A 27151-nucleotide genomic window follows, 5' to 3' on the forward strand; every position below is an offset into this window, starting at 1 on the left:
ATTCCTTGACATTTTGTTATATGTGGATACATATAATAATATTCAGTTTAGACCCTACAGAAAGGTGACAGCAACAAATAATTTTTTACATGCTTCTAGTGCACATCCAACACATTTAATTGAGGCTCTTCCTTTTGGAGAATTTAAACGTATATATGAACATACTTCAGAAAAATGTCTTTTGAAAGAAGAATTTAATGATGTTAGAAATAGACTTTTAAGCAGGGGTTACTCAAAAGATAATGTTACAAATAGTGAATGTAGGGTTTTGGGTAAGAAGAGTTCAAAAGTTAATATGGCACAAAGCTCTAATGAATATAAAAATTCTGATAAAGTAAATAATGATAAAATATTTTTTGTAACAAAATATTCCCCTTTTTCTAGCAAACTTAAATATATTGTAGATTTTTTGTGGCCTATTATTTGTGATAATGATGAGATAGGACATGTATTTGCTAAAAGGGTAAGTTTTTCTTATGGTAGATTTTCTAACCTAAAAGAACTTTTGAGTTTGAAATATAATGCAAGACATTTCAATGAAGGTAATGGTATGTTCAAATGTGGCAGATGTAAAATTTGCCCTAGGGTTAAAAATCTTTCAGGTAGTGTTATCAATGGCATTAAATTTAATGCTACAGATAGATTTGACTGCAAATCATGTGGAGTTGTTTATATAGTGGGTTGTGGATGTGTTCCATCTAAATATTATATTGTGGTCAGACTAAACGACAGGTAAAAATACGTATAATGGAGCACATTGGTGATGTTAGGAACTGTAGAATTGATAGCCCTATCTCAGAACACTTTAATAGTATCCATTCTGGCTGTCTGGATTCTCTATTTTTTTGTGTTCTTGCTAAACCAAGTGTTATAGGTTCTGGTAACTATTCACAAAAACTTCTAAATTTAGAAAGTAGATTTATTCTTAACTTTGGTACTCTAATGCCTAAGGGTCTGAATTTAGAAATGAATATTACTTTATAATAATCTTATAAATTATTTAAAAATGAGTATTTTACTCTTATGCTATTTATCTCTTGTGTGAAACAGAAATGCTTTGTAGTTAAGTGTTTTTGCATTAATTAATTGTCTAATTATTCAGTTTAGCAAATTGTATAAAAAGATGCAGCTGTATGTCTTATTATTCCTATGAAGGCTTTGTTTAGCCGAGGTACCAGAAGACATTAAAGTTCCTGCTGTATCCTGGCTCCTGTTTTTGGTGTTCTGTATTATATTTTCCTGTGGTTTTAGATACTACAGAGTACCTGACTCTCACAAATTCCTTTATAAAAGCCCTGTGGCCGAACCAGAAACAATTTCCCAGGGTCCCAAAGGGGCTAAAGCCTCTATGGCTAAAAATCCTGTACCCTCTGAAAGGGATTCCAGAGCCCTAGATAAATGGGGAAAGAAGTTATAAACCTCCGCTACTCTGGCTATGAGAGCATTAAATTGTCAGTTTCACATGCTGAAATATCAGCAATTCCTAATGTCTCAATTAAAACAAAAACTGAGCACACATTCTGAACAGTCTGAATGCAAGGAAATGCAGGATCTGTTGCATGCAGCTGAACAGGTGGGCAAACATACTTTACAATGTAGATTTGATTCATTGGAAGCTTCCTGTAGAGCAGCTGTTACTGGGTCTGTCATACATAGACATGCTTGGTTAAAAGAACAAACCCTACTTGATCATGTTAAAGCAAAATTATTGGATGCACCTTTACAGCAGGATGTCTTATTTGGTGTCAAAGCAGAAGAGGTTTTAAAGAAAATGGAGGATAAGGCAAAGTCTATGCAGACGGTCAAGGATTTTTTACAGGTACAACCCCCTCGTTTCAGCAGAAATTGGCCAACAAAAAACTGGTCCTTTCCAGCTTGTGACAGACCACAGAGGGGCAAATACAGACACCCAAAGGGCAGAGGTCAGTCACAAGGCCCTTACCTCACCAATGGGGTGCCGCAACCCAGAAAGGAGGTGAAGACAGGCCCCAAGCAAGCAGAAGACAAACACAATGACTCAACCCTCCAACTACCAAGCAAATCTCTCTTGGCAGCTCCCTTGGGTTAGCACTTTTTGCAGACAACTGGCACATCATCACAAAAGACAAATGGGTCCTAAACATTGTCTCACAAGGATACAGATTCCACCTTCATACCTTGCCAAGGAAAAAAGGAATGCCAAACCTGCCACCAAATCAATGGGCAGAGGCACAGAAACAAGTTACAGCTCTCATGGACATGAGAGCCATTCAATAGGTGCCTACACAGGAGCAAGGAGAAGGATTTTACTCAAGACTCTTTCTAGTCCCAAGAAAGGACAAAGCATGGTGACCCATTCTGGATCTTTCAGTTCTGAACACCTATCTGCAAGTACCAAAATTCAAAATGCTAACACTACAGCAGCTTCTTCCCATGCTGGGCAAGAAGGCTTGGCTAGTAACGGATCTCAAGGAGGCATACCTGCATGTCCCTATCAGACAAAATTGCAGAAGATACCTCCACTTCATTGCAGGTTCAACCCATTATCAATTCTCTGCACTGCCCTTTGGCTTATCTACTGCACCCAGGGTCTTCACAAAATACCTGGCACCAGTAATTGCATACTGCAGACAAAGAGGAATTCAAATATACCCATACCTGGACGACTGTCTTATTCAAGCAGAAAGCAAGGACATTCTTTTAAAACATCTGGCATTTGTCAAACACATTCTAAGTTGCCTAGGGTACACGGTAAACAAAAAGAAATCAAAACTAGTGCCCTCACAAAACATAATATTCCTGGGTGCCAGCTTGAATACAACGGCCCAGATGACTTATCTCACGCCAGACAAGCAACAACAGCTGATTCAATACTTCAAAATAATGGAAACAAAGACCCAACTCCCTGCAAGAAAGATTCTGCAGGCCTTGGGATTCATGGCATCTTGCATACTACTAATACCATTTGCAAAACTGCATATGAGGAAATTACAATGGTACCTGAAAAGCGTATGGACTCAGCACAACCACAGCTTGGAAACAATGATACCACTCATTCCCTGCCTTCAACAGGAGTTTCTATGGTGGGTACAGGCATGTCACCTCAACAAGGGTCAGCCTTTCACCTTTCCCACAGCCAGGCAAACTATAACAACAGATGCTTCGGACTATGCCTGGGGAGCACACATGGCAGGACAGTGCATTCAGTGCAAATGGACTACAGATCAAAGGCATCTGCATATCAATCAGAAGAAAATGCTAGCAGTACAGAATGCCCTAACAGCTTTCAAGGACCTCTTACACCCAGGACAACTAATGATAAAGACGGACAATACTACAGTAATGTGGTACATCAACAAGCAAGGGGGCACACATTCCTACCCTCTATGCAGGCAAGCTATGACCTTGTGGAACACAGCACTGTCTTACCAAGTTCAACTGCAAGCACAATTCCTGCCAGGAAAGAAAAACACATTGGCAGATGACCCAAGCAGAAACATCATGGATCCCCACGAGTGGAAACTGGATCCACAAGTATTTGCAATAACTCAAAAATGGGGACGCCCAGACATAGATCTGTTTGCCAACCCTCAAAACTACCAACTTCAAATATTTTTCACAGACATTCCACCCGCAAGCTTGTAAAGTGGACACCCTCTCATTCAGTTGGAAAACATTAACAGTGTATGCCTTTCCTCCACTGCCTCTTCTAGCAAAGGTGCTGCTGAAAGTCATATTAGAGAGGCCACAAATGATACTCATTGCACCAGACTGGCCACGCCAGCACTAGTATCCAATTCTAAAGAACATGGCCCACGGCCCGCCATGGATTTTACCACAAATTCCTCACCTGCTCACCCAACGAGACAATCAGATTCTACACAGCCAGCTCAAGACTTTAAACCTGGCTGCATGGCAAATTACCTAAACAATCAACCAACACCTCTATCCAAAGCTCTAACCGATGTCATTCTGGGGGCCAGGAGGCCCAGCACCAGGAAAACCTATTCAGACAAATGGGAAAGATTTTGCCCCTGGAACCAGGCTAAAGGCCAAAATCCCCTTGATCCAAACATTCCTCAGATTCTACAGTATTTAACTGAGATGTTGCACAATGGACTTTCCTTTTCATCTGTTAAGATCCACGCCTCAGCAATTTCAGCTCATTACAACATGGATCCTCCTTTATTTTCACATCCACTCCTGAGACAGTACCTTAGAGGGGCTAAGAACATAAGACCGCCCAGGAGAGCACCAACACCTACTTGGGATCTCAACTTTGTTCTAGAAAAGCTTACACTACCGCCCTTTGAACCAACTTTCTCAGCTGATTTAAAGTTTCTTTCATGGAAAACTGCCTTGCTGCTAGCAATAACTTCAGCTAGAAGAGTCTCAGAGCTACAGGCACTAATGGCAGTGGAGCCTTTCCTCATTTTTCATCAAGACAGAGTCTCTCTACGAACTAACCCTTCCTTTATGCCAAAGGTGGTATCCAGTGTGGCCCTTAACCAAACCATTTGCCCACCTTTTTCCCAAATCCCCAGAACAAAGGAGAAAGACTCCTGCACTCTTTGGACATTCACAATTACGTTACTACTTGGATAAAACTAAGGCTTTCAGAAACTCTGACCAGCTCTTTGTAGCCTATGCTGAAGGATCACAAGGAAAAGCTATCTCAAAACAGACCATTTCAAAATGGATAGGGCATTGCATACGTTTCTGCTACACGCATCATGGGAATCCAGTACCTGCTAGCATTAGGCCCCACTCCACCAGGGCTACAGCTACATCAGCAACCTTTCTCAGGGGGGTGCCAACCAAGGATATTCTGGAAGCTGCAACTTGGAGTTCAGTGCACACCTTCACCAAACACTATCACTTACCTCTATATTCTAAGACTAGAGCTGGCTTTGCCACTGCAGTTTTGCAGGGCCTACTAGCTTTTTTTAACCCTGTTTAACTCCACCACCCATCCTTAGCTTTGGGATTCAACCCTAGTATGATGATTGCAGCAGAGTAACATGATGAACATGGTACAGTTTTGTACCTACCATAAATGTAGATGTTCGAGTGTTCACCCTGCTGCAGTCCAGGTTGCCCTCCCTCCATCCCCTCTGAACTAGCTGGACTTATCCATACCTTTCTATCCTATACAACCTCTGTGGTGTATTTGCTTGTGACTGAAGGTATTATTTTATGTCTGCATGTATATATTTTTATATAGCAATATGTATTGCCTACCTATTGGGGGCACCTGACATCTGGGGCAAGAAAAACTGAAGAAAATGGTGTTGGATGCCTGTTATATACCCCTGGCGCACTGATGTCAGGGAAGAAGCGACAGCAACCGACGCCGGACCAAGACTTTGGAACTCTGGCCGACTGTGGGGACCGCCTGATGGCAGGATATCCCAAGTGTGATGACTGCAGCAGGGTGAACACTCGAACATCTACATTTATGGTAGGTACAAAACTGTACTTTTGGTTCCCCTTCCTCGAGCCTCTTCTCCTCGACGATCCTTGGATTCTGGACCCAGCTCCAGATCTGTTGACTCACATATCAGGTTCGCTACATCCTTCAGTCCACACCCTCAAATTGACATCGTGGCAGCTCCAGTTCCATCCCTAGTCAGGCTTCACTTTGCATCTTCCTCAGTGTCATTATGTCCTCCCATAAACCTTCATCTAGGAGACTATATGGCAATAAATGGAAAAGAATTTCTATTTGGGCACAGAAAATGAATGTAGATCCCTACACTGCTTCTGTCCCTGTGATTTTGGAATTTCTCTCCGAGCTTTTTCAGCAAGGATCTGCCGCTGCCACTATCAACTGGCGGCTATTTCTCATTTTCATTTCGGGTTTCCAGGTACCAATTTAATGTCTCATAAGCTATGCAAGACCTTTTTGAAAGGAGCCACTCTCTTGAGGCCACTGCTCCAAGAACCTGTGGCTTCTTGAGATTTAAATTTTGTGTTGTCCAAACTGATTGAACCTTCTCACTCATCTTCATTGAACTTTTTGTCTTGGAAGACTTTTTTTTTCGGTGGCTATCACATCAGCTAGACTGGTATCAGAGTTACAAGCCTGGTCTGTTAAGCCACCTTATTTGAGCTTTCATAAAGACATGGTCTCACTGCGTACTAATCCCTCCTTTGTCCCCAATGTTTGTTCCCATGCCACCTTAAATCAGTCCATAGAACTCCCAGTTTTCTTCCCTAATCGCAGTAATGCAGCTGAATATCTGTTTCATCAGCTAGACATTCATAGACCACTACGTTTTTATTTGCATCGGACGAAGGTGTTTAGGAAATCAGATCAACTATTCGTTTCCTTTTCTGAATCCAGATTGGGCTTACCAGTTTATAAAGTGACACTATCTAATTGGATTTCCAGTCGGAGGGCAGACCTTTACCCTTCAAGATCAAGGCTCATTCTGCCAGGTCTTTGTCTACCTCCGCAGCCTTTCAAGCCAGGATCCCACTTGATAATATTTGTGCAGCAGCTACGTGGGCTACCCCACACACTTTTATTACACATTATAAGTTGGATTTCGCTTCCAGGGGTAGAGCATCATTTGGCTCCACGGTGGTCAGGAGTATTTTCCAGTGAGCCACCCAAGAATAAGGCGCTAGGGATGCTGTCCCATACGTAAAAATGAAGGTGAGATTGGACTACACAACATAAAGAAGTTATGTTCTCACCATAACGTTCCATGTTGGTAGTCCATCTCACCCTTCATTTTTACCAACCCACCCTCCTGCCCCCATCCTAGAAGAATATGGAGATATTAATATTTTGGTTATCTTTGGTTGGAGACCCTTTATTATTGGTTTGTCTGTTATGGTTATTTCTTCTAGTGAGCAGCAAACAAGATCTGGGGTTTGTACTGGTGCATTATGGGTTATTTGCTTAGCCATGAGCCAACCAGAAGTCTTCGAGTTTATAAATCAGCCGAGTCTGAGCCGAGGATCGGCTCCGAACCCATATGTAAAAATGAAGGGTGAGATGGGCTACCAACATGGAACGTTATGGTGAGTACATAACTTCTTTTTTTCTCTAATGCTTTGGCCATGATGCTCCCACCAGGACACAAGAATGTCTGTAGTATAAAAGGTGCATTGGCCAGTGCCATCATCCGATTGTTCTTAGCCAGCGACGGTCCAGCAGAAGATTCTGGTGCCAAAGCTTAGGTGTAACAGTCCTCTTTATCCCTGGATCCCTCAAGAGATTCTCAGGCTCCCTCCCCATGAAGTCCACACAGGTGTCAAAGAGGGAGGGTGTTAGAGTGCAATGAGGGGGGGGGGTGCATTAAGGGACTGAGAGTCACCCTAATCCCAAGGTAAGGAAGAAAAGGTCATGTACTGATCAAAGGGTCAAGACAGGGGGCAGGAGAAGAGTGTATTTGGACTGCAACAGTGAATCTATTCAAGCATCTGCATTTATAATAAGATGTTCATCATAGTATTCACTGATGATGTCTTTACTTTTGAGGTATCCTGCCATGCTGGCTGCTGCAGCCAGCTAGTTTTCCGAAGTTCTTTTCCTCCATAGTGCTTCAGTTGATGCACTGCTTCCGGCACCAAGACATTGGTAGAATAAAGGTTGCATCAGCCAATACCATCTGTGAGTCTTGTTTTGCCCTGGCAAAACCACAGGAGAATCTTTCTAGCCAAAGAGCACATTGGACCAGATAGTGACTCCACACTACCTGGATGCACCTCATGTTGTCAAGTTCAGAGTCTTCAGATGGACGAGCTCATGGAGTCAGGTGAGCACCCCTGTTTTAAGAGAAAAGAAGCAAGGGTAAATATACAGGATTACTACCCCTAACCACAGGAGGAAGAGACAAATGTAAATGGGGAAGGAGGGAGGTAACGAGGACTACGACAATGAAACTACTCCAACATCTGAAATTATGCTAAGTAATTGTCCTATGTTCATTGTAGTAGTCACTGTTGCAGTCTTCACTTTGAGGAATTTTCCCAAAGTAGTGAAAGTAGAGTAAAATTCGGATTGATAATGAAGGTAAGATGCTAGTGTGGCAGCCTGTTAAAAGCAAAACATCTGAGGTAACGTTCTTAAACATCATGAGAAGCAGAGTTTGCAATGGGTGTGATTTGTGTTTTAAATGTTTGTTTACAGCATGGCTGAGTTGCATGTATTCTAGTGCTCCATAATGATGAATGCATGTGTAATTTTAGTTGTATTTGTGAAATGTTTTACAGTGAAAAGTTTCGATCCTTTCTGGAGGAGTAAAGTAAAGAACTGATGAGGGATGCTTGTGTTTATTAGTGGTCTTTTAAAGTCAGCTTGGTAGTAGAGGCCAAAAATTGTAAGGGGGATCCCATGATACTTCACTGCAAAGTTAAGGTTGAGAGTAGTCCATCTAACAGAACAGTTCTTAAAGTGTCAGGTCCTGCTTTCTTTGATTCTCTGAAGATCGTAACCACCTTAGAGGTGGAACCCTACTTTGCAAATTAATGTGAGTTATAACAAATTGCTTATTCAGAGGAGGCTTGGACACTCACGGCGTATCTCCTCCATGTTCAGTCCATCATAGAATAGTTGCCTGTCCTGAGGACTAGCATGATAGTCTTCACTTAAGCAGGTCACTGCTTGAGGACATGCTGCTTATCTTTCTGATACTATCATGCCATAAAGAGATGAGATGGTTGGGAATCCCACCAGGTGAAAAACTTGTCCATTTTTATTGTTTAGCTGTCTCAGGTCTTAGCATGTGTAATAAAAGTATACAAGTCACTTAAAGTATACAGTACAAAAAAGTTTAATATTCCATGTAGAAGGGAAAAAAGTTAGTCTTCATGTAGTCATTCTGTTACTGTTGTCCCATCTAGACTGTAGGTACTTTAGTGTGTTGTAATACTGCTGCTCAAGTATTGTGTTTACATGTAGAACACTGTTTGTTATATTTTTTGTAGGTTTGCCTCAGCCTCTGTTGGAGCTTTATGATGCTCCTGTGTACAAGACTGTGCTAGAGAGAATGCAGGGGTTTTTCTGTACATTGTATGACAACTGGTAAGTTCACATAATATCTTAACTTTTGTCCACTGTTTGTGTTTTTTTCTTGTTTGTCATTTGTAATTTGATGTAACTTTATCTTTCAGTAGTGCTGTAGGCATTTCCTATAAAATTCCTTATGAAATGCTACCCTGAAGCCAGAATGCAGCCACACTTTGTTAATTTGCAGTTTCAGTACATTAGCATAATTTAGGTAGTTACTTTGCATTGTTTGGTGTCCTGACTGAAATCACTCTTGCAGTATTCCAAACAGATGAGTTTTCACCTCTGACATCTGGTTGGGGTACCAAAGCTTAAATCTTTCCTGGAACATATGTCTGACATATGAACTCAGTTTGCAAATGTAGGAGTATATAGACAAACGTATGCGCATATATCCTCAGACTATCTTGCCTCCAGCCCAAACGGAGGTCTTGCACCAGTCAGTCTGATCTTTACATGATCTTTGTTACCATTAGCTTATTGAATTCAGATAAGTGCACCGTTTGGGAACCTTCTTTCCTTGTACAAACTGTTTTGCTGTATTTTGTCATCTGTCATCTAGGAGGGATAAGTGTGAGTGTGGTAGGCAAATCCCTACAAAGATCTCCGTACTCTATCTGTTCTGGGTAAGTGCAGATTGGTTGTAAAGCTTGTTCCATTTGCAAGTCCTTTGTTCCCAAAGCTTTGCAGTGCAGTTTTTTTTAGTTAACACGTGGAGACCCAAAGACTGAAGTTTCTGGCGCACTCAAAGATGGTGGATCCCACCACACCAGACTCCTACCACCTCATAAGAAAAAACTCAAGAGGCATGGGCGTGACACAGTCTGCCCAGTCTGAATCTGGCATACCCGCAGTAAATCTGACTCTTCCTGAGATGCTGTCTATCCTGACCCCACTGGAAGTCAGTATGGTGTCAGGAAATCATATATCCAAAGAGATTGTTACTAGTACTGAAAAGGGAGAAAAACTAATGATGATTTCAGAGGGACCAGAAGGCATCCCACAGATTTTAGTTATGGAAGAGATTCCTGGTAAACCGATTGAGGTTCGTCAGGGGTCAGAACCTCCACACTTGGTTCAAGTGAACATTACCCCAAAGAAAAAAGCGCCAGAAGACCAAACTTGTCTCTTCAACACCTCCTTTGAAGGATAAGGAATGGATCGACTTTTCAAGACTTGCTCAAGGCAGTTATGACCCATCAATTGCCTTCATTTACAGCCGCCCGCACCCCACCTCACAGAAAGGTTACCATGAAGATGTCCTTCATGGATGCATCTGCAGTCATAACAACTGGGTTGTCCTGTCGTCAGGCAGCCCTTCGGTCGGCCGGATTCCAAAGTCCGGGTCCGGCTTCGGCTGATGTCGCACTTCACCCGACGTCATCTCTGCTGGTCTTCGGGTATAAAGGCATCAGCCGACGCCATTTTCCTCAGTCTTTCTTGCCGCGTGGCACCCGAAGCAGAAGCTGTTCGCAAGTGCCGGTCGGTCAGATCCAGAGATTACTACTACCGAATACTCCTTCGAAGACTTCTAAAAGCTAAGTACCCCGTTGGGGACTCTTTCTTGCCTCAGCCGATGTCAGAAAAAGTCAATAACTGTTTAACTTGTGGGAAACAAATACCTCATAAAGATTTCCACTCTTACTGTTTGCCTTGTTTAGGCCCAGACCACGACGTAGCAGCCTGTTCGGCCTGTGCTTCATTCAACCGACGAACGCTTAGGCGTCGGTCGGAGTTTGCTGAACAGTTTTTCGGCTCAGATTTTGCGTACATTATGCCGTCGGATCCTCAGACTACCCAAATTGTTAAAAAACGCAAAGAAAAAGACAGACACTCGCGGTCCGCGGTTTCGGCCGAAACCATGGTTAAGCAAACCGCGAGTGTCTCGGTTTCGGCCGAAACCGAGAAAACTGATCAAAGTACTGCCGAATCAATGACTACTACTGAGGTTCCGGCTACTTTACTTGAATCGGCCTCAGAAATTTTACCTACAACAGTGGTTACTAGTGACTTATCAGACACCATCCCTTTGGATGTCTCTACCCCAGCACGTGGTGCTGCTAGGCCTCCTGCAGCCATGTCTATTAAGGCCTTTGCCAGGGCTAAAGCAGCCAAATCTACTAAATCAGTGCCTGTTAAACCACAAATGCTTACTCTGGCAGAAGATTTAATATCCTTAATTAGGGGATCTCAATCTCACCCAGACAGGGCCTCTCAGCCCCCAGAAAAGAGACCTAGAGCAGAGCCCCCCGAGCCTGTGTCCTCTGATGATTCTGCGGATGACTCAGATATTACAGACCAGCCAGAGGCTCCTTTCTCCAATTATGAAGACTCAGATGCTGAAGAATCCATTCCAGCTGCTTCTCCACCAGAAGAATTCTCTTTTGGGGAAACCTTACATGCCATGAGAGAACAATTCCAATGGCAGGAACAGGATTTCTCAGATTCCAGAAAAAGACTTGGGACTTTTCTGCACCTACCACAACACAGGCCCTTAGCTATACCTCCTGTCCTCTCTGTTGTGGACGATGCATTTAATGATGTCTGCACTGCACCAGATTCCTTACCTCCAGCCCCTGCCAAACCAGATAGATTTTACAGGGTGCCAGACACTCACTCATCATCACCTATACAAGGCCCCACTTGCAGACCCCGAAACTATATCCCAGGGGCCTAAGGCAGTAGCCTCGACCACAGCAAAAAACCCTATTCCTTCTGAAAGGGAAGCCAGGTCTTTAGACAGATGGGGCAAAAAAGTTTACACCTCTGCTACTCCCTCAACTAGAGCTTTAAACTGTCAGTTTCACATGATACAATACCAAGAGTTTATGCTTGATCAGTTAACTAAAAAACTAGCCTCTGATGACTCTATAGATAAGAAATATGTATTAGAAATGGTAAATAACATACAACAGGTTAGTAACCATTCCTTAAAATGTGGCTATGATGCACTGGAGGCTTCATTTAGATCAGCCATGACTGGCACAGTGATAAGAAGACATGCATGGCTGAAGGAACAGGTCTTACCGGATCATGTTAAAGCTAAGTTATTAGATGCTCCTATGGATAAGGCCAGTTTGTTTGGTACACCTGCCCAGCAGGTAATGAAGAAAATGGAAGAAAAGGCAAAATCTGTACAAACGGTTAAAGATTTCTTGCAGGTTCAGCCCCCAAGGTTTAGCAGGAACTGGCCTGCCAAAAATTGGTCCTTTCCTGACTCCACAAGATCCCAAAGGGGCAGGAATAGACGTTCCAGAGGCAGAAATCAATCCAGAGGGGGTGCCTACAGAGGACGACAGTGGCAAGGTAATAACAGAGGCACAGGCACAGCCTCTACCACTGCAACAGGACAATCACAGTGACTTGATTCTAACTCCGCCTACCAGGGAACAAATAGCAGCACCATTAGGCGGAAAATTAACCTTATTTTCGAAGAACTGGCACAATATTACAAAAGACAAGTGGATTTTGCAAACCATAGACCAAGGTTACCGGTTCCACTTCCACACTTTACCAGTCAAAAGAGGAATGCCAAACCTGCCTCCAAATCAAAAAACAGAAGCTCTACAGCAGATAATGCAATTAACAAAGATGAGAGCTGTGGAAAGAGTACCAATAACAGAACAAGGCAAAGGATTCTATTCCAGACTATTCCTAGTTCCAAGAAAGGAAAAAAGTTGGAGACCTATTCTCGACCTGTCCACCTTAAACACATACATCATTGTCCCAAAATTCAAAATGCTGACCCTACAGCAACTTCTTCCCATGCTGGGCAAGGAGTGTTGGCTGGTAACTCTAGATCTCAAGGAGGCATACCTGCACGTCCCCATTCGACCAATTTGCAGAAGATACCTCAGATTTCTTGCAGGATCAGAGCACTATCAATTCTCAGCATTGCCCTTTGGCTTATCTACTGCCCAGAGTATTCACAAAATGCCTGGCATCAGTAATCGCCACTGCAGACTACAGGGAATCCAAATTTATCCATACCTGGACGACTGCCTGCTACAAGGGGACAACAAAAGCAAGCTGACAACAGATTTACAAAGGGTCATTTACTTGCTACAAGCACTGGGATACACAGTCAATTTACAAAAGTCAAGGCTGATTTCATCCCAAACAAGGACATTCTTGGGCTGAATTGGACACAGTAAAACAAATGGCATTCCTAACTGCAGAAAAACAAAAAGAACTCCCTCTTTACTTCTTGGCACTAACAAAACAGAACAAGCTAACAGCAAGAAAAGTTCTGCAGGCCCTGGGCTTCATGGCATCATGCATAATCTTGGTTCCACATGCCAGACTGCATATGAGAAAACTACAGTGGTACCTAAAGAATTTATGGTCCCAACACAGGCACAGCCTAGAAGCAGAAATTCCACTAATCCCATGCCTAAAACAGGAGTTCCTATGGTAGGCTCAAGCATGCCAGTCAAACCCAGGCCTACCCTTTCACAACTATCAAGCAAGCCAAATCATCACAACAGACGCCTCAGACCTAGGATGGGGGGCTAACATGCTGGACAAATGCGTACAAGGATTGTGGACCTTGGGACCAGCTTCACCTGCACATCAACCTAAAAGAAATGCTGGCAGTAAAACTGGCAATCCAAAAATTCAGACCATTTCTCAAAGAAGGCCATTTGATGATAAGGACAGACAACACCACAGTCATGTGGTACATCAACAAACAGGGAGGCACTCATTCATACCCCCTATGCAGAATGACTTTGGACCTTTGGAACCTGGCACTCAGCTACAACATCCAGTTACAGGCAATATTTGTACCGGAAAGGAGAACACTCTAGCAGACATGTTAAGCAGAACCACCTCGGATGCTCACGAATGGATGCTACACCCGGACATCTTCAAGACCATCGCAAAGAAATGGGGAATGCCACAGATAGATCTATTCGCTTCCCCTCTCAATCACCAGCTCAAAAAATTCTGCACAAGGACAATCCATCCACTTGCATGGAAAGTGGATTCGCTCTCCTTCAGCTGGAAAGGTCTGACAGCATATGCATTCCCACCTCTTCCCTTGATACACAAGGTATTACTAAAAATCAAGGAGGAACGTCCAAGGATAATCCTGATAGCTCCGAACTGACCAAGACAACACTGGTACCCATTGCTGAGGAGCATGTCTCGGGACAAAATGTGGTCAATACCCCTGATGCCTTTGATGTTAACTCAGAACAACTACAGCATCATGCATCCAAACCTAAAAACGTTGCAACTGAATGCATGGAACATCACATAGCAGCAACTAATCCAGATCTTTCCCAAAGGGTTAAAGACATTATCCTTGAAACCCGCAGACCTTCAACAAGAAGGAACTATGCAGGGAAATGGAAAAGGTTTGTCATTTGGAGTGCTGAAAGAGGAAAAGATGAGTCGAATATAGATATTGCTAACATTCTGGAGTACTTGGCAGAGCTTCTACATACAGGCCTGTCCTATTCCTCCATCAAGATACATGCATCAGCTATTTCAGCAGAATACAGCTTTGATCCACCTGTCTACTCACATCCTCTACTCAGGCAGTTCCTCAGAGGGATCAAGAATGTAAAACCTCCTAGGAAACCACCATTGCCAGCTTGGGATTTGAACTTTGTGCTAGAAAAGTTGACACTCGCACCTTTTGAACCAGCAGCAACAGCAGACCTACAGCATCTATCATGGAAAACTGCTTTTCTACTGGCAATAACCTCAGCAAGGAGGGTTTCTGAACTTCAGGCCCTAATGGCAGTACAACCCTTCCAAATCTTCCACCAAGATAGAGTGTCCATGAGGACTAATCCTACATTTATGCCTAAGGTGGTATCCAGAGTGTCTTTAAACCAGGCAATCCACCTACCTACCTTCTTCCCCAACCCACAAAACAGAGGGGAAAGAATGCTGCATACCTTGGATGTACATAGACAGCTACGCTACTACCTGGACAGAACAAAAAGTAACAGAAAAACTGACCAGCTTTTTGTAGCCTATGCAACAGGAAGGGAAGGAAAAGCAATTTCCAAACAGACAATCTCCAAATGGATAGGAAATTGCAAACCAATTCCACAGAACATAAGGCCTCATTCTACAAGGTCAACAGCCACTACCACAGCCTTCTTACGAGGAGTGGCAACCAAGGACATTATTGAGGCGGCTACTTGGACCTCCGTGCATACATTTGCCAAGCATTATAATTTACCTCTGTATTCCAGATCCCGAGCAGGGTTTGCCACTACTGTACTGCAAGGGATCCTAACCACACCATAATCTATTCTTCCTCCTCCCCTAGTTGGCTATGGTATTCTACCCAGTTGTTATGACTGCAGATGCATCCATGAAGGACATAGTACAGTTTTGTACCTACCATAAATGTAGATGTCCGAACTGGATAGCATCTGCAGTCAGGATTACCCTCCCTCCATCCCCTCTGTGGTACTCCTAGGGTATTTACCCTCCTAATAGCTAGCTGGCGGGGTGAGTCTCTTATGGTGTATTTGTTTGTATATATGTACATACATGCTTATTTTTTGTGTTTGCCTTCTATCTTTTTGGAAACATTGGCATTTACCCAAAATTTAGCCTTCCAAGAGGGCAATTGGCATCTGGGGCAAGAAACACTGAGGAAAATGGCGTCGGCTGATGCCTTTATACCCGAAGACCAGCAGAGATGACGTCGGGTGAAGTGCGACATCAGCCGAAGCCGGACCCGGACTTTGGAATCCGGCCGACCGAAGGGCTGCCTGACGACAGGACAACCCAGTTGTTATGACTGCAGATGCTATCCAGTTCGGACATCTACATTTATGGTAGGTACAAAACTGTACTTTTTCTTCCCTGAAGAAGAAGAGGCCTCAGGTTCTGATGACCATTCATTAACTTACTGCTGTCATGATTCGCTCTCTCCTGGTCTGGTTCTGTTGTGACTGAGAATTCCATTTCACTTGATTCCCCTATGGAACAGGCATGCTTTGGGGGGAAGATTTTACATATGATGAAGCATTTTGAGTGGGAATATAGGCAACTCTCCTATGTTAAAAAGAGATACTTCACTCTCTTGGAAATGGGCACCACTACCCCTCCCCTGATGTCCTTCATGGATGCATCTGCAGTCATAACAAGTGGGTTGTCCTGTCATCAGGCAGCCCTGCAGTCGGCCGGATTCCAAAGTCCGGGTCCGGCTTCGGCTGATGTCGCACTTCACCCGACGTCATCTCTGTTGGTCTTCGGGTATATAAGCATCAGCCGACGCCATTTTCCTCAGTCTTTCTTGCCGCGTGGCGCCCGAAGCAGAAGCTGTTCGCAAGTGCCGGTCGGTCGGATCCAGAGATTACTTCTACCGAATACTACTTCAAGACTTCTAAAGCTAAGTACCCGTTGGGGACTCTTTCTTGCCTCAGCCGATGTCAGAAAAAGTTAACAATTGTTTAACCTGTGGGAAACAAATACCTCATAAAGATTTCCACTCTTACTGTCTGCCTTGTTTAGGCCCAGTCCACCACGTAGCAGCCTGTTCGCCTGTGCCTCTTTCAACCGACGAGCGCTTAGGCGTCGGTCGGAGTTTGCAGAACAGTTTTCGGTTCTGATTTTGCGTACATTATGCCGTCGGATCCTCCGACTACCCAATCTACTAAAAACGCAAAGATAAAGACCGACACTCGCGGTCCGGTTTCGGCGAAACCACGGTAAAGCAAACATGAGTGTCTCGGTTTCGCGAAACCGAAAACTGATCAAAGTACAGCTGAACCTATTCTTACAACTGAGGCCCCTGCTACAACTCTTGAATCGACCTCAGAACTTTTACCCACTACGGTGGTTGACTTATCAGACACCATCCCTTGGATGTCTCTACCCCAGCACGTGGTGCTGCTAGGCCTCCAGCAGCCATGTCCATTAAGGCCTTCGCCAGGGCTAAAGCAGCCAAAACTACTGAAACAGTGCCTGTTAAACCCCCACATCCAGGCCCTCTTCTAGCTCTCAAATGCTTTCTTTGGCAGAAGATTTAATTTCTTTAATTAGGGATCTCAATCTCACCCAGACAGGGCCTCTCAGCCCCCAGAGAAGAGACCTAGGGCAGAGCCCCTGAGCCAGTGTCTTCTGATGATTCTGCTGATGAATCAGACATAACTGACCAGCCAGAGGCTCCCTTCTCCAATTTTGAAGATTCTGATGCTGAAGAATCCATTCCAGCTGCTTCCCCACCAGAAGAATTCTCCTTTGGGGAAACCTTGCATGCCATGCGAGAACAGTTCCAATGGCAGCAACAGGATTTTTCAGACTCCAGAAAAGACTTAGGACCTTTCTGCACCTCCCACAGCACAGGCCCTTAGCTATACCTCCTGTTCTCTCTGTGGTGGATGATGCTTTCAATGATGTTTGCTCCGCTCCAGATTCTTTACCCCCAGCCCCTGCCAAACCAGACAGATTTTACAGGGTGCCAGATACTCATCACCACCTTTACAAGGCCCCACTTGCAGACCCAGAAACTATATCCCAGGGTCCCAAGGCAGTAGCCGCGACCATAGCTAAAAACCCTATTCCTTCTGAAAGGGAAGCAAGGTCATTAGACAGATGGGTAAAAAGGTCTGCACTTCAGCTACTCTCTCAGCTAGAGCTTTAAACTGTCAGTTTCACATGATACAATACCAAGAGTTTATGCTCGATCAGTTAACTAAACAACTAACCACAGATGAATCTCTTGATAAGAAATATGTATTAGAGATGGTAAATAACATACAACAGGTTAGCAACCATTCCTTAAAATGTGGCTATGATGCACTGGAGGCTTCATTTAGATCAGCCATGACAGGCACAGTGATAAGAAGGCATGCATGGCTAAAGGAACAAGTTTTACGGATCATGTTAAAGCTAAGTTGCTAGATGCTCCTATGGACAAGACAAGTTTGTTTGGTACACCTGCCCAGCAGGTTATGAAGAAAATGGAAGAGAAGGCAAAATCTGTTCAAACTGTTAAAGATTTCTTGCAGGTTCAACCCCCAAGGTTTAGCAGGAACTGGCCTGCCAAAAATTGGTCCTTTCCTGACTCCACAAAATTTCAAAGGGGCAGGAATAGACGTCCCAGAGGCAGAAACCAATCCAGAGGAGGTGCCTACAGAGGACGACAGTGGCAAGGTAACAACAGAGGCACAGACACAGCCACTGACACTACATCAGCACAACCACAGTGACTTAATCATAAATCCGCCTACCAGGGAACAAATAGCAGCTCCTCTAGGCGGAATGTTAACCTTATTTTCAAAGAACTGGCACTACATAACAAAAGACAAGTGGATTTTACAAACCATAGATCAAGGTTACCGGTTTCACTTCCACACTTTACAAGACAAAAGAGGAATGCCAAATCTACCTCCAAATCAAAAAACAGAGGCTCTACGCCAGATAATGGAGTTAGCAAACATGAGAGCTGTGGAAAGAGTGCCAACAGCAGAACAAGGAAAGGGGTTCTATTCCAGACTATTCCTAGTTCCAAGAAAGGAAAGAAGTTGGAGACCAATTCTCGACCTGTCCACCTTAAATACATACATCATTGTCCCAAAATTCAAAATGCTGACCCTACAGCAACTTCTTCCCATGCTGGGCAAGGAGTCTTGGCTGGTAACTCTAGATCTCAAGGAGGCATACCTGCACGTCCCCATTCGACCAATCTGCAGAAGATACCTCAGATTTCTTGCAGGATCAGAGCACTATCAATTCTCAGCATTGCCCTTTGGCTTATCTACTGCGCCAGAGTATTCACAAAATGCCTGGCATCAGTAATCGCCCATTGCAGACTACAGGAATTCAAATTTACCCATACCTGGACGACTGCCTGCTACAAGGGGACAACAAAAGCAAGCTGACAACGGATTTACAAAGGGTCATTTACTTGCTACAAGGACTGGGATACACAGTCAATTTACAAAAGTCAAGGCTGATACCATCCCAAACAAGGACATTCTTGGGCTGAATTGGACACAGTACAGCAAATGGCATTCCTGACTACAGAAAAACAAAAGAACTTCCTCTTTACTTCTTGGCACTAACAAAACTGAACAAGTTAACAGCAAGAAAAGTTCTGCAGGCCTTGGGCTTCATGGCATCATGCATAATCTTGGTCCCATTTGCCAGACTACATATGAGGAAACTACAGTGGTACCTAAAGAATTTATGGTCCCAACACAGACACAGTCTAGAAACAGAAATCCCACTAATTCCATGCTTAAAACAGGAGTTCCTATGGTGGGCTCAGGCATGCCAGTCAAACCCAGGCCTACCCTTTCGCAGATGTCAACCAAGCCAGACCATCACAACAGGCGCTTCAGACCTAGGATGGGGGGCCCACATGCTGGACAAATGCATGCAAGGATTGTGGACACAGGATCAACTTCACCTGCACATCAATCTAAAAGAAATGCTGGCAGTAAAACTGGCAATCCAAAAGTTCAAACCATTTCTCAAAGAGGGCCAGTTGATGATAAGGACAGACAACACCACAGTCATGTGGTACATCAACAAACAGGGAGGCACTCATTCATACCCCCTATGCAGAATGACCTTGGAGCTGTGGACCCTGGCACTCAGCTACAACATTCAGTTACAGGCAATATTTGTACCGGGAAAGACAATACTCTAGCAGACATATTAAGCAGAACCACTTCGGATGCCCACGAATGGAAGCTGCACCCGGACATCTTCAAGACCATCTCAAAGAAATGGGGAATGCCACAGATAGACCTATTCGCATCACCTCTCAATCACCAGCTCAAAAATTCTGCACAAGGACATTCCACCCACTAGCATGGAAAGTGGACTCACTCTCCATCAACTGGAAAGGCCTAACAGCATATGCATTCCCACCTCTTCCTTTGATACACAAGGTACTACTAAAAATCAAGGGAGAGTGACTAAAGATAATCCTGATAGCTCCAAACTGGCCAAGACAACACTGGTACCCACTACTGAAGAGCATGTCTCGAACAATATGTGGCCAATACCCTGATGCCTTTGATGTTAACTCAGAACAACTACAGCATCATACATCCAAACCTAAAACGCTGCAACTGACTGCATGGAACATCACATAGCAGCAGCTAATCCAGAACTTTCACAAAGAGTTAAAGACATTATTCTTGAAGCGCGCAGACCTTCAACAAGAAGGAACTATGCTGGAAAATGGAAAAGGTTTGTCATTTGGAGTACGGAAAGAGGAAAAGAGGTGTCAAACATAGATATGCCTAACATTCTGGAGTATCTGGCGAACTTCTTCATTCAGGCCTGTCCTACTCCTCCATCAAGATACATGCATCAGCTATTTCAGCAGAATACAGCTTTGATCCACCTGTTTTTGCACCCTTTGCTCAGGCAGTTCCTCAGAGGAATCAAGAATGTAAAACCTCCAAGGAAACCACCATTACCAGCTTGGGATTTAAACTTTGTGCTAGAAAAGTTGACACTATCACCCTTTGAACCAGCAGCAACAGCAGACCTACAACACCTGTCATGGAAAACTGCTTTCCTGCTAGCAATTACTTCAGCAAGGAGGGTTTCAGAACTTCAGGCCTTAATGGCAGTGCAACCCTTCCTAATCTTCCACCAAGATAGAGTGTCCATGAGGACTAATCCTACATTTATGCCCAAGTTGGCATCCAGAGTGTCTTTAAACCAGGCAATCCACCTACCTACCTTCTTTCCCAACCCACAAAACAGAGGGGAAAGAATACTGCATACCTTGGATGTACATAGACAGCTACGCTACTACTTGGACAGAACAAAAATAGCAGAAAGACTGACCAACTTTTGTAGCCTATGCAACAGGAAGGGAAGGAAAAGCTATTTCAAACAGACAATCTCCAAATGGATAGGAAATTGCATACGATACTGTTACTCCTTCCATGGAAAACCAATTCCACAAAACATAAGACCTCATTCTACAAGGGCAACAGCCACTACCACAGCCTTCTTACGAGGAGTGGCAACCAAAGACATTATTGAGGCGGCTACTTGGACCTCCGTGCATACATTTGCCAAGCATTATAATTTGCCTCTATATTCCAGATCCCGAGCAGGGTTTGCCACTGCTGTACTGCAAGGGATCCTAAACACACCATAATCTACTTTTATCCTCCTGCCCTAGTTGGCTATGGTATTCTACCCACTTGTTATGACTGCAGATGCATCCATGAAGGACATAGTACAGTTTTGTGCCTACCATAAATGTAGATGTCCGAACTGGATAGCATCTGCAGTCAGGATTACCCTCCCTCCTTCCCCTCTGTGGTACTCCTAGGGTGTTTACCCTCCTAATAGCTAGCTGTTGGGGAGTCTTTATGGTGTATTTGTTTGTATATATGTACATATATGCTTATGGTTGTGTTTACCTCTATCTATTTGGAAACATTGGCATTTATCCAAATTTTAGCCTGCAAGAGGGCTACTGGCATCTGGGGCAAGAAACACTGAGGAAAATGGCGTCGGCTGATGCTTATATACCCGAAGACCAACAGAGATGACGTCGGGTGAAGTGCGACATCAGCCGAAGCCGGACCCGGACTTTGGAATCCGGCCGACTGCAGGGCTGCCTGACGACAGGACAACCCACTTGTTATGACTGCAGATGCTATCCAGTTCGGACATCTACATTTATGGTAGGTACAAAACTGTACTTTCCTCCAGTCTTGATGGCCTTTCTGGATGCCTTTGAATTCACCTTTTCAGCTGCTCACTCAAAGCCTCCTGCCCCTAAAAGGCCAGACAGGTTCTCCAAGGTCCCTAAGGACCTTTAGTCCCTTTTAAAGAAACCTGTAGCTGACCCTTTAGCTGTGTCCCTCTCTTCTGACAAGCTTGAGTTACTACATAATGCTAATGCCTTTCCTTCAGACTTGGACAGCAGAGGTCAGCTACAGGATTCTTTAAAAGGAACCTAAGGTCCTTGAGGACCTTGGAGAACCTGTCTGGCCTTTTAGGAGCAGGACGTTTTGTGTCAGCAACTGAAGAGGTGAATTTGAAAGCATTCAAAAAAGCCTTCAGGACTGGGGGAACAGGGGAGGGGAGTATTGGTGCCAATTTCCAAGAAGTCTGTAGCATCTCTTTTCGACATAGGAGATTTGCCTAGATTCCCACTCAAAATGCTTCATCATGTGTAAATCTCCACAAAACATGCCTGTTCCACAGGAGAATCAGGTGAAATGGAATTCTCAATCATAACAGAACCTGACCAGGAGAGAGTGCATCATGAGAGGAGTAGATTAATGAATGGTCATCAGAATCTGAGGTATAAAACCTCTTTTGCTCTGGCATTCAGGGTTGCAGATTATTGGACCTTCATGACTAAATGCTTATCCATTCCTTAGTAGTCTATACAAAGTAGTGATGGATATGCTGGGCACAGAGTCTAGGCAACAAATTTTGACCCTGGTAAATTAGGCCCCTCAATGGCCAGACAGTGTAAAATGCAAGCTATGAGGTTCTTGAGTCCTCCTGTGTTGCAGCTGCTACTGGTGCAGTCATGTGCAGAATATGTATGGTTACCCAGCCATCCTATGCTAGAAGATTTCAAATCTTAGCTTAGTGATTCCTCATTGGACAAAAAACTTTTGTTCAGGCTGCAAGCAACTAGCCTGTTCAAAACCTTATATGAGCAAGGTAAAGGTATGGAAGATTGTATCTAGATACCAGAGGGAATTACCCAGCCAAGCCTTCTTTTTTTGTTAGAAGGGAACATTGACCTCTCCAAAAGCACAACAATGCACCGATGAAGGGGATCCCAGATCTGGGAGGCCTCCCTACTCATAAATCACTGTGACTGTCTTCCAAACACCCTACCCGTTTTCAAAAAGGCTTGCTCAGTGTATCTCAAAGTAAGAAAAGATTACCACAAGTAAGCGAGTACTATCCATTGTAAGAAAGAGTTGCACTGTGTGCTGAAAGGAACTTCCTCCCTTAAATGTCATTCCTCCTTTACCCACCATCAAGTTAAATCTTCTTCCTCCCACCCTTCATGAAGTGTAGTCCGAAGGCATGATGGAACCAGTGCCTCTTCAGTTTGTGGGACAGGGTTTTACTCTGGACTGATTCTTGTTCGATTAAAAGGACAGTGGAGAGAGACACACTAGAACTCTGCTCAAAATCTTCCTTCCTTCCTTCCAGCTTTCAAAATGCTGTCCCTCCAGATCCTGTTGCCCTTTATTCTACCACAGGCATTTCTAGATGTTCATCGTGTTTCACTGTTGCAGTCATTACAATTGGGTTATCCTGCTGGCAGGCTACCAACAGTCGACCCGAGTTCCAAAGTCTAGGTCCGGCATCGGTTGCTGTCGCCGCCTCCTTGATGTCAGTGCGCCAGGGGTATAAAAGATGCAGCCGATGCCATTTTCTTAAATCTTTCTTGCCGCGTGGTGCCCGAAGCAAAAGCAGTTCGCAAGTGCCGGTCGGCCGACTCCTGAGATTTTCAAATTCGAATTTCAGATCCGAAGTCTTCATTAAAGCTAAGTACCCCGTTGGGGAAACTTTTTTCTTGCTCCAGACCGATGTGTTAATAATTGTATTTCTTGTGGGAAGCAAATACCTCATAAGGATTTTCATTCTTACTGTATTCCTTGCCTAGGCCCTGACCACGACATTGCTAGTTGCCGGTTTTGTGCTAGATTTAACCAACGCACTATTAAGCGTTGGTACGATTTTGCATTTCATTACTTTGGTAGAAGATTCAATTTTATAATGCCGTCGGAACAGCCAACTACCAGAGTTTATAAAAAAACGCAAAGAAAAAGAAAAGGACAGGCATCCGAGGTCCAAAACAGACGAGGCTTCTGCTAGGCCTTTCGCCAGTTCTCAGTGAGGCGCTTTCGCAGCCCCTGACGCCCGCTACCTCAGAGCCACAGGCCACTTCCGACTCCCACTTGGAGCCGACTAGGCCGCTGGAAACTCAAGGTATTGGACACTCTGAAACTATTCCCTCAGATGGGTCTGGAGCCACTGAGCAGGCATCGGCTTCTGAGGGTGTTTTCAGGCCTACACAGTTATATGTAAAACCAACTTCAGTTTCAAAGGTAAAGACTAAAGCAGCCCTAAAGACAAAGAAACAAGTACAGCATTGTCCTGGACAGGCCTCCATGCCTAAAAAACAGATGCTTAAAATGGCCGAAGACCTAATTACTTTGATCAGGGGTTCCCACCCCCCTCCTGATAAGAGGCCTAGGCAAGAGATGGAATATGAATCTTCAGATCAGGTTTCCATTTCCTCTGATTCCTCTTCTGAACAGGAATATTCTCTTCCTCCCTATGTGGATTCTGATGCTGAAGAATCTATACCTTCAGCCTCTCCTCCTGAGGATTATTCTTTTGGGGAGACCCTGCACACTATGAGGGAGCATTTCCACTGGGAGAGCTAAGATTACTCAGAATCCAAGAAAAGGCTCAGATACTTCCTTTTATTACCTCAGCACAGGCCCCTTGCTATTCCTCCTGTTTTAGACATTTTAGATGATGTATATTCAGAGTCCGGTCTGATGTTCATCGTGCATACAGCTGCAGTCCTCACATATGGGTTCTCCTGCCGTCAGGCGGGTCCTCGGTCGGCCCAATTCCAAAGTCTAGGTCCGGCGTCGGTTGTAGTCGCTTCTTCCCTGACGTCAGTGCGACAGGGGTATAAAAGAACCAGCCAACGCCATTTTTTCCAATCTTTCTTGCCGCGCGGTGCCCGAAGCAGAAGCAGTTCGCAAGTGCCGGTCGGCCAGCTCCTGAGATTACGAAAATTTGGAAACCGAAGTCTTCTTAAAAGCTAAGTACCCCGTTGGGGAACCTTTTCTTGCCTCAGACCAATGTTAGACAAAGTTAATAATTGTATTTCTTGTGGGAAGCAAATACCGCATAAGGATTTCCATTCCCTCTGTATACCTTGTTTAGGCTTGACCACGAGGTCTCGGCCTGCCGCTTATGTGCTACATTCAACAAACGCACTATTAAGCGTCGGGCGGAGTTCGCCCAGCATTTTTTTGGTAAAGCATTTAACTATACTATGTCGTCGGATACTCCGACTCCGGTTTTGTCTAAAAAACGAAAACACAAGGACCGACACTCGAGGTCCGCGGCCTCTACCGACACCACGCGAAAGCCGGCTACACGTGGTCCGGTTCTCAGTGAGGCGCCTACGCAGCCCCTGCCTACCGACGACTTGCCTTTGACGGTGTCTCCTGTACTCGAGGTTGCAGGCTTCTCGGCCCACACCCCGACTACAGATACCGAAGCCACTGTCGGAGTTGAAACTCAGAATGTGGACAGGTCCACCTCCACTCAAGGTGTTTTCAGACCTTCCTCTTCTTTTCCTATTAAGGCTTTCACTAAGTCTAAAGCAACCATGCACTCTAAGAGACCAGCTGCACAGGGCCCATCTCCAGGCCCCATGCCTAAGAAACAGATGCTTAAAATGGTTGAGGATTTAATTACTCTTATCAGAGGTTCTCAGCCCCCTCCTGACATAAGGCCTAGGGTGGAGGAAGATTCCCCCTCCTCTGATCAGGGCTCCATTATTTCAGCGCACTCTGATGATCAGGAACATTCTTACTCCCCTTTTGAAGACTCTGATGCGGAGGAGTCCATTCCTTCTGTATCCCCCCCTGAGGATTGCTCATTTGGGGAAACTTTGCATACCTTAAGGGAACACTCCCACTGGGAAGGCCAGGATTATATTATTCTGATTCCAAGAAAAGGCTCAGCGAATTTCTTTTGCTTCCTCAGCACAGGCCTTTGGCTATACCTCCTGTTTTGGACATTCTAGATGATGTTTACTCGGAGGCCTGCCTTATCCCGGATTCTCTACCTCCAGCTCCAGTTAAGCCTGACAGGTACTACAGGGTCCCTGACTCACACCAATTTCTATACAAGAGCCATGCTGCTGACCCAGAAACCATCTCACAGGGCCCCAAGGGAGTTAAGGCCTCCATTGCTAAAAATCCTTTGCCTTCCGAGAGAGATTCCAGATCCTTAGAAAGGTGGGGGAAAAAGGTATATACCTCGGCTACCTTATCTACGAGTGCCTTAAACTGTCAGTTTCATATGCTAAAATACCAACAGTTTATGTTATCACAATTGAAAAGTAAAATGTCACAACCTGAGCAACCAGATTTGAAGGAGTTGCAGGACTTGATACATAGTGCAGAACAAGTGGGTAAGCATACCTTACAATGTGGTTTTGATGCTCTAGAGGCCTCATGCAGAGCTGCTGTTACAGGATCAGTCATACGTAGGCATGCCTGGCTTAAGGAACAAGCCTTACCTGATCATGTCAAAGCTAAATTACTAGACGCTCCTCTTCAAAAGGATGTACTATTTGGTGCTAATGCTGAGGAAGTATTAAGGAAAATGGAAGGAAAGGCTAAATCAATGCAAACTGTGAAAGAATTTCTACAGGTACAACCCCCACGTTTTAGTAGAAATTGGCCTTCCAAAAACTGGTCCTTTCCTGCCACAGACAGACCCCAAAGAGGCAGATACAGGCGCCCGAGGGGCAGAGGACAATCCCAAGGATCGTACAGAGGCAGACAATGGCAAGCTCCTACACAAAGAGGTGGTGAGGACAACTCGCAATCTATCAGAAAGCAAACCCAATGACTTTCCACTTTGCATGCCAACCAGATCTCAAATGGCAGCCCCTTTGGGAGGAAAGCTGGCATTATTTTCAAAAACTTGGCATACTGTCACAAAGGACAAATGGATCCTGGACATTATAAACAGAGGCTACAAATTCCATTTTCACACCCTTCCAAAAAATGAGAGGCATGCCAAACCTGCCACACAATCAAAGGGCAGAGGCACAAAGGCTAATTACAGATCTCAAAAACATGAAAGCTATTCGAGGTACCTACGCACGAACAAGGTCAAGGATTTTATTCCAGGCTATTTCTGGTGCCAAGGAAGAGAAAAGACTGGAGACCTATTCTGGATCTGTCCATCCTAAACACATTCCTACTCGTACCAAAATTCAAGATGCTCACTCTGCAGCAGCTTCTTCCCATGCTGGGCAAGGAGTCTTGGCTGGTAACATTGGACCTCAAGGAGGCATACCTGCATGTCCCAATCAGACAAAATTGCAGAAGATACCTCAGATTTCTTGCAGGTTCAACTCATTATCAATTCTCTGCTTTGCCCTTTGGCTTA

At 44.4% G+C, this 27151-nt stretch overlaps 1 protein-coding gene across 2 annotated transcripts in view; it reads left to right on the forward strand.

Annotated features, from left to right (window-relative positions):
* The window catches only part of XPO5 (exportin 5), a 2857558-nt gene that overhangs the window by 1755636 nt on the left and 1074771 nt on the right, over positions 1-27151 (forward strand). For both annotated transcript variants that reach the window (XM_044060355.1, XM_044060360.1), the window contains exon 21: positions 8920-9016. In XM_044060355.1, the coding sequence (XP_043916290.1) occupies positions 8920-9016 (97 nt within the window). The remainder of the gene's footprint in view (positions 1-8919; positions 9017-27151) is intronic.

This window comes from Protopterus annectens, chromosome 1.part0, assembly GCF_019279795.1.
Source record: "Protopterus annectens isolate FY-2018-M chromosome 1.part0, PAN1.0, whole genome shotgun sequence".
Classification (NCBI taxonomy): Eukaryota; Metazoa; Chordata; order Ceratodontiformes; family Protopteridae; genus Protopterus; species Protopterus annectens.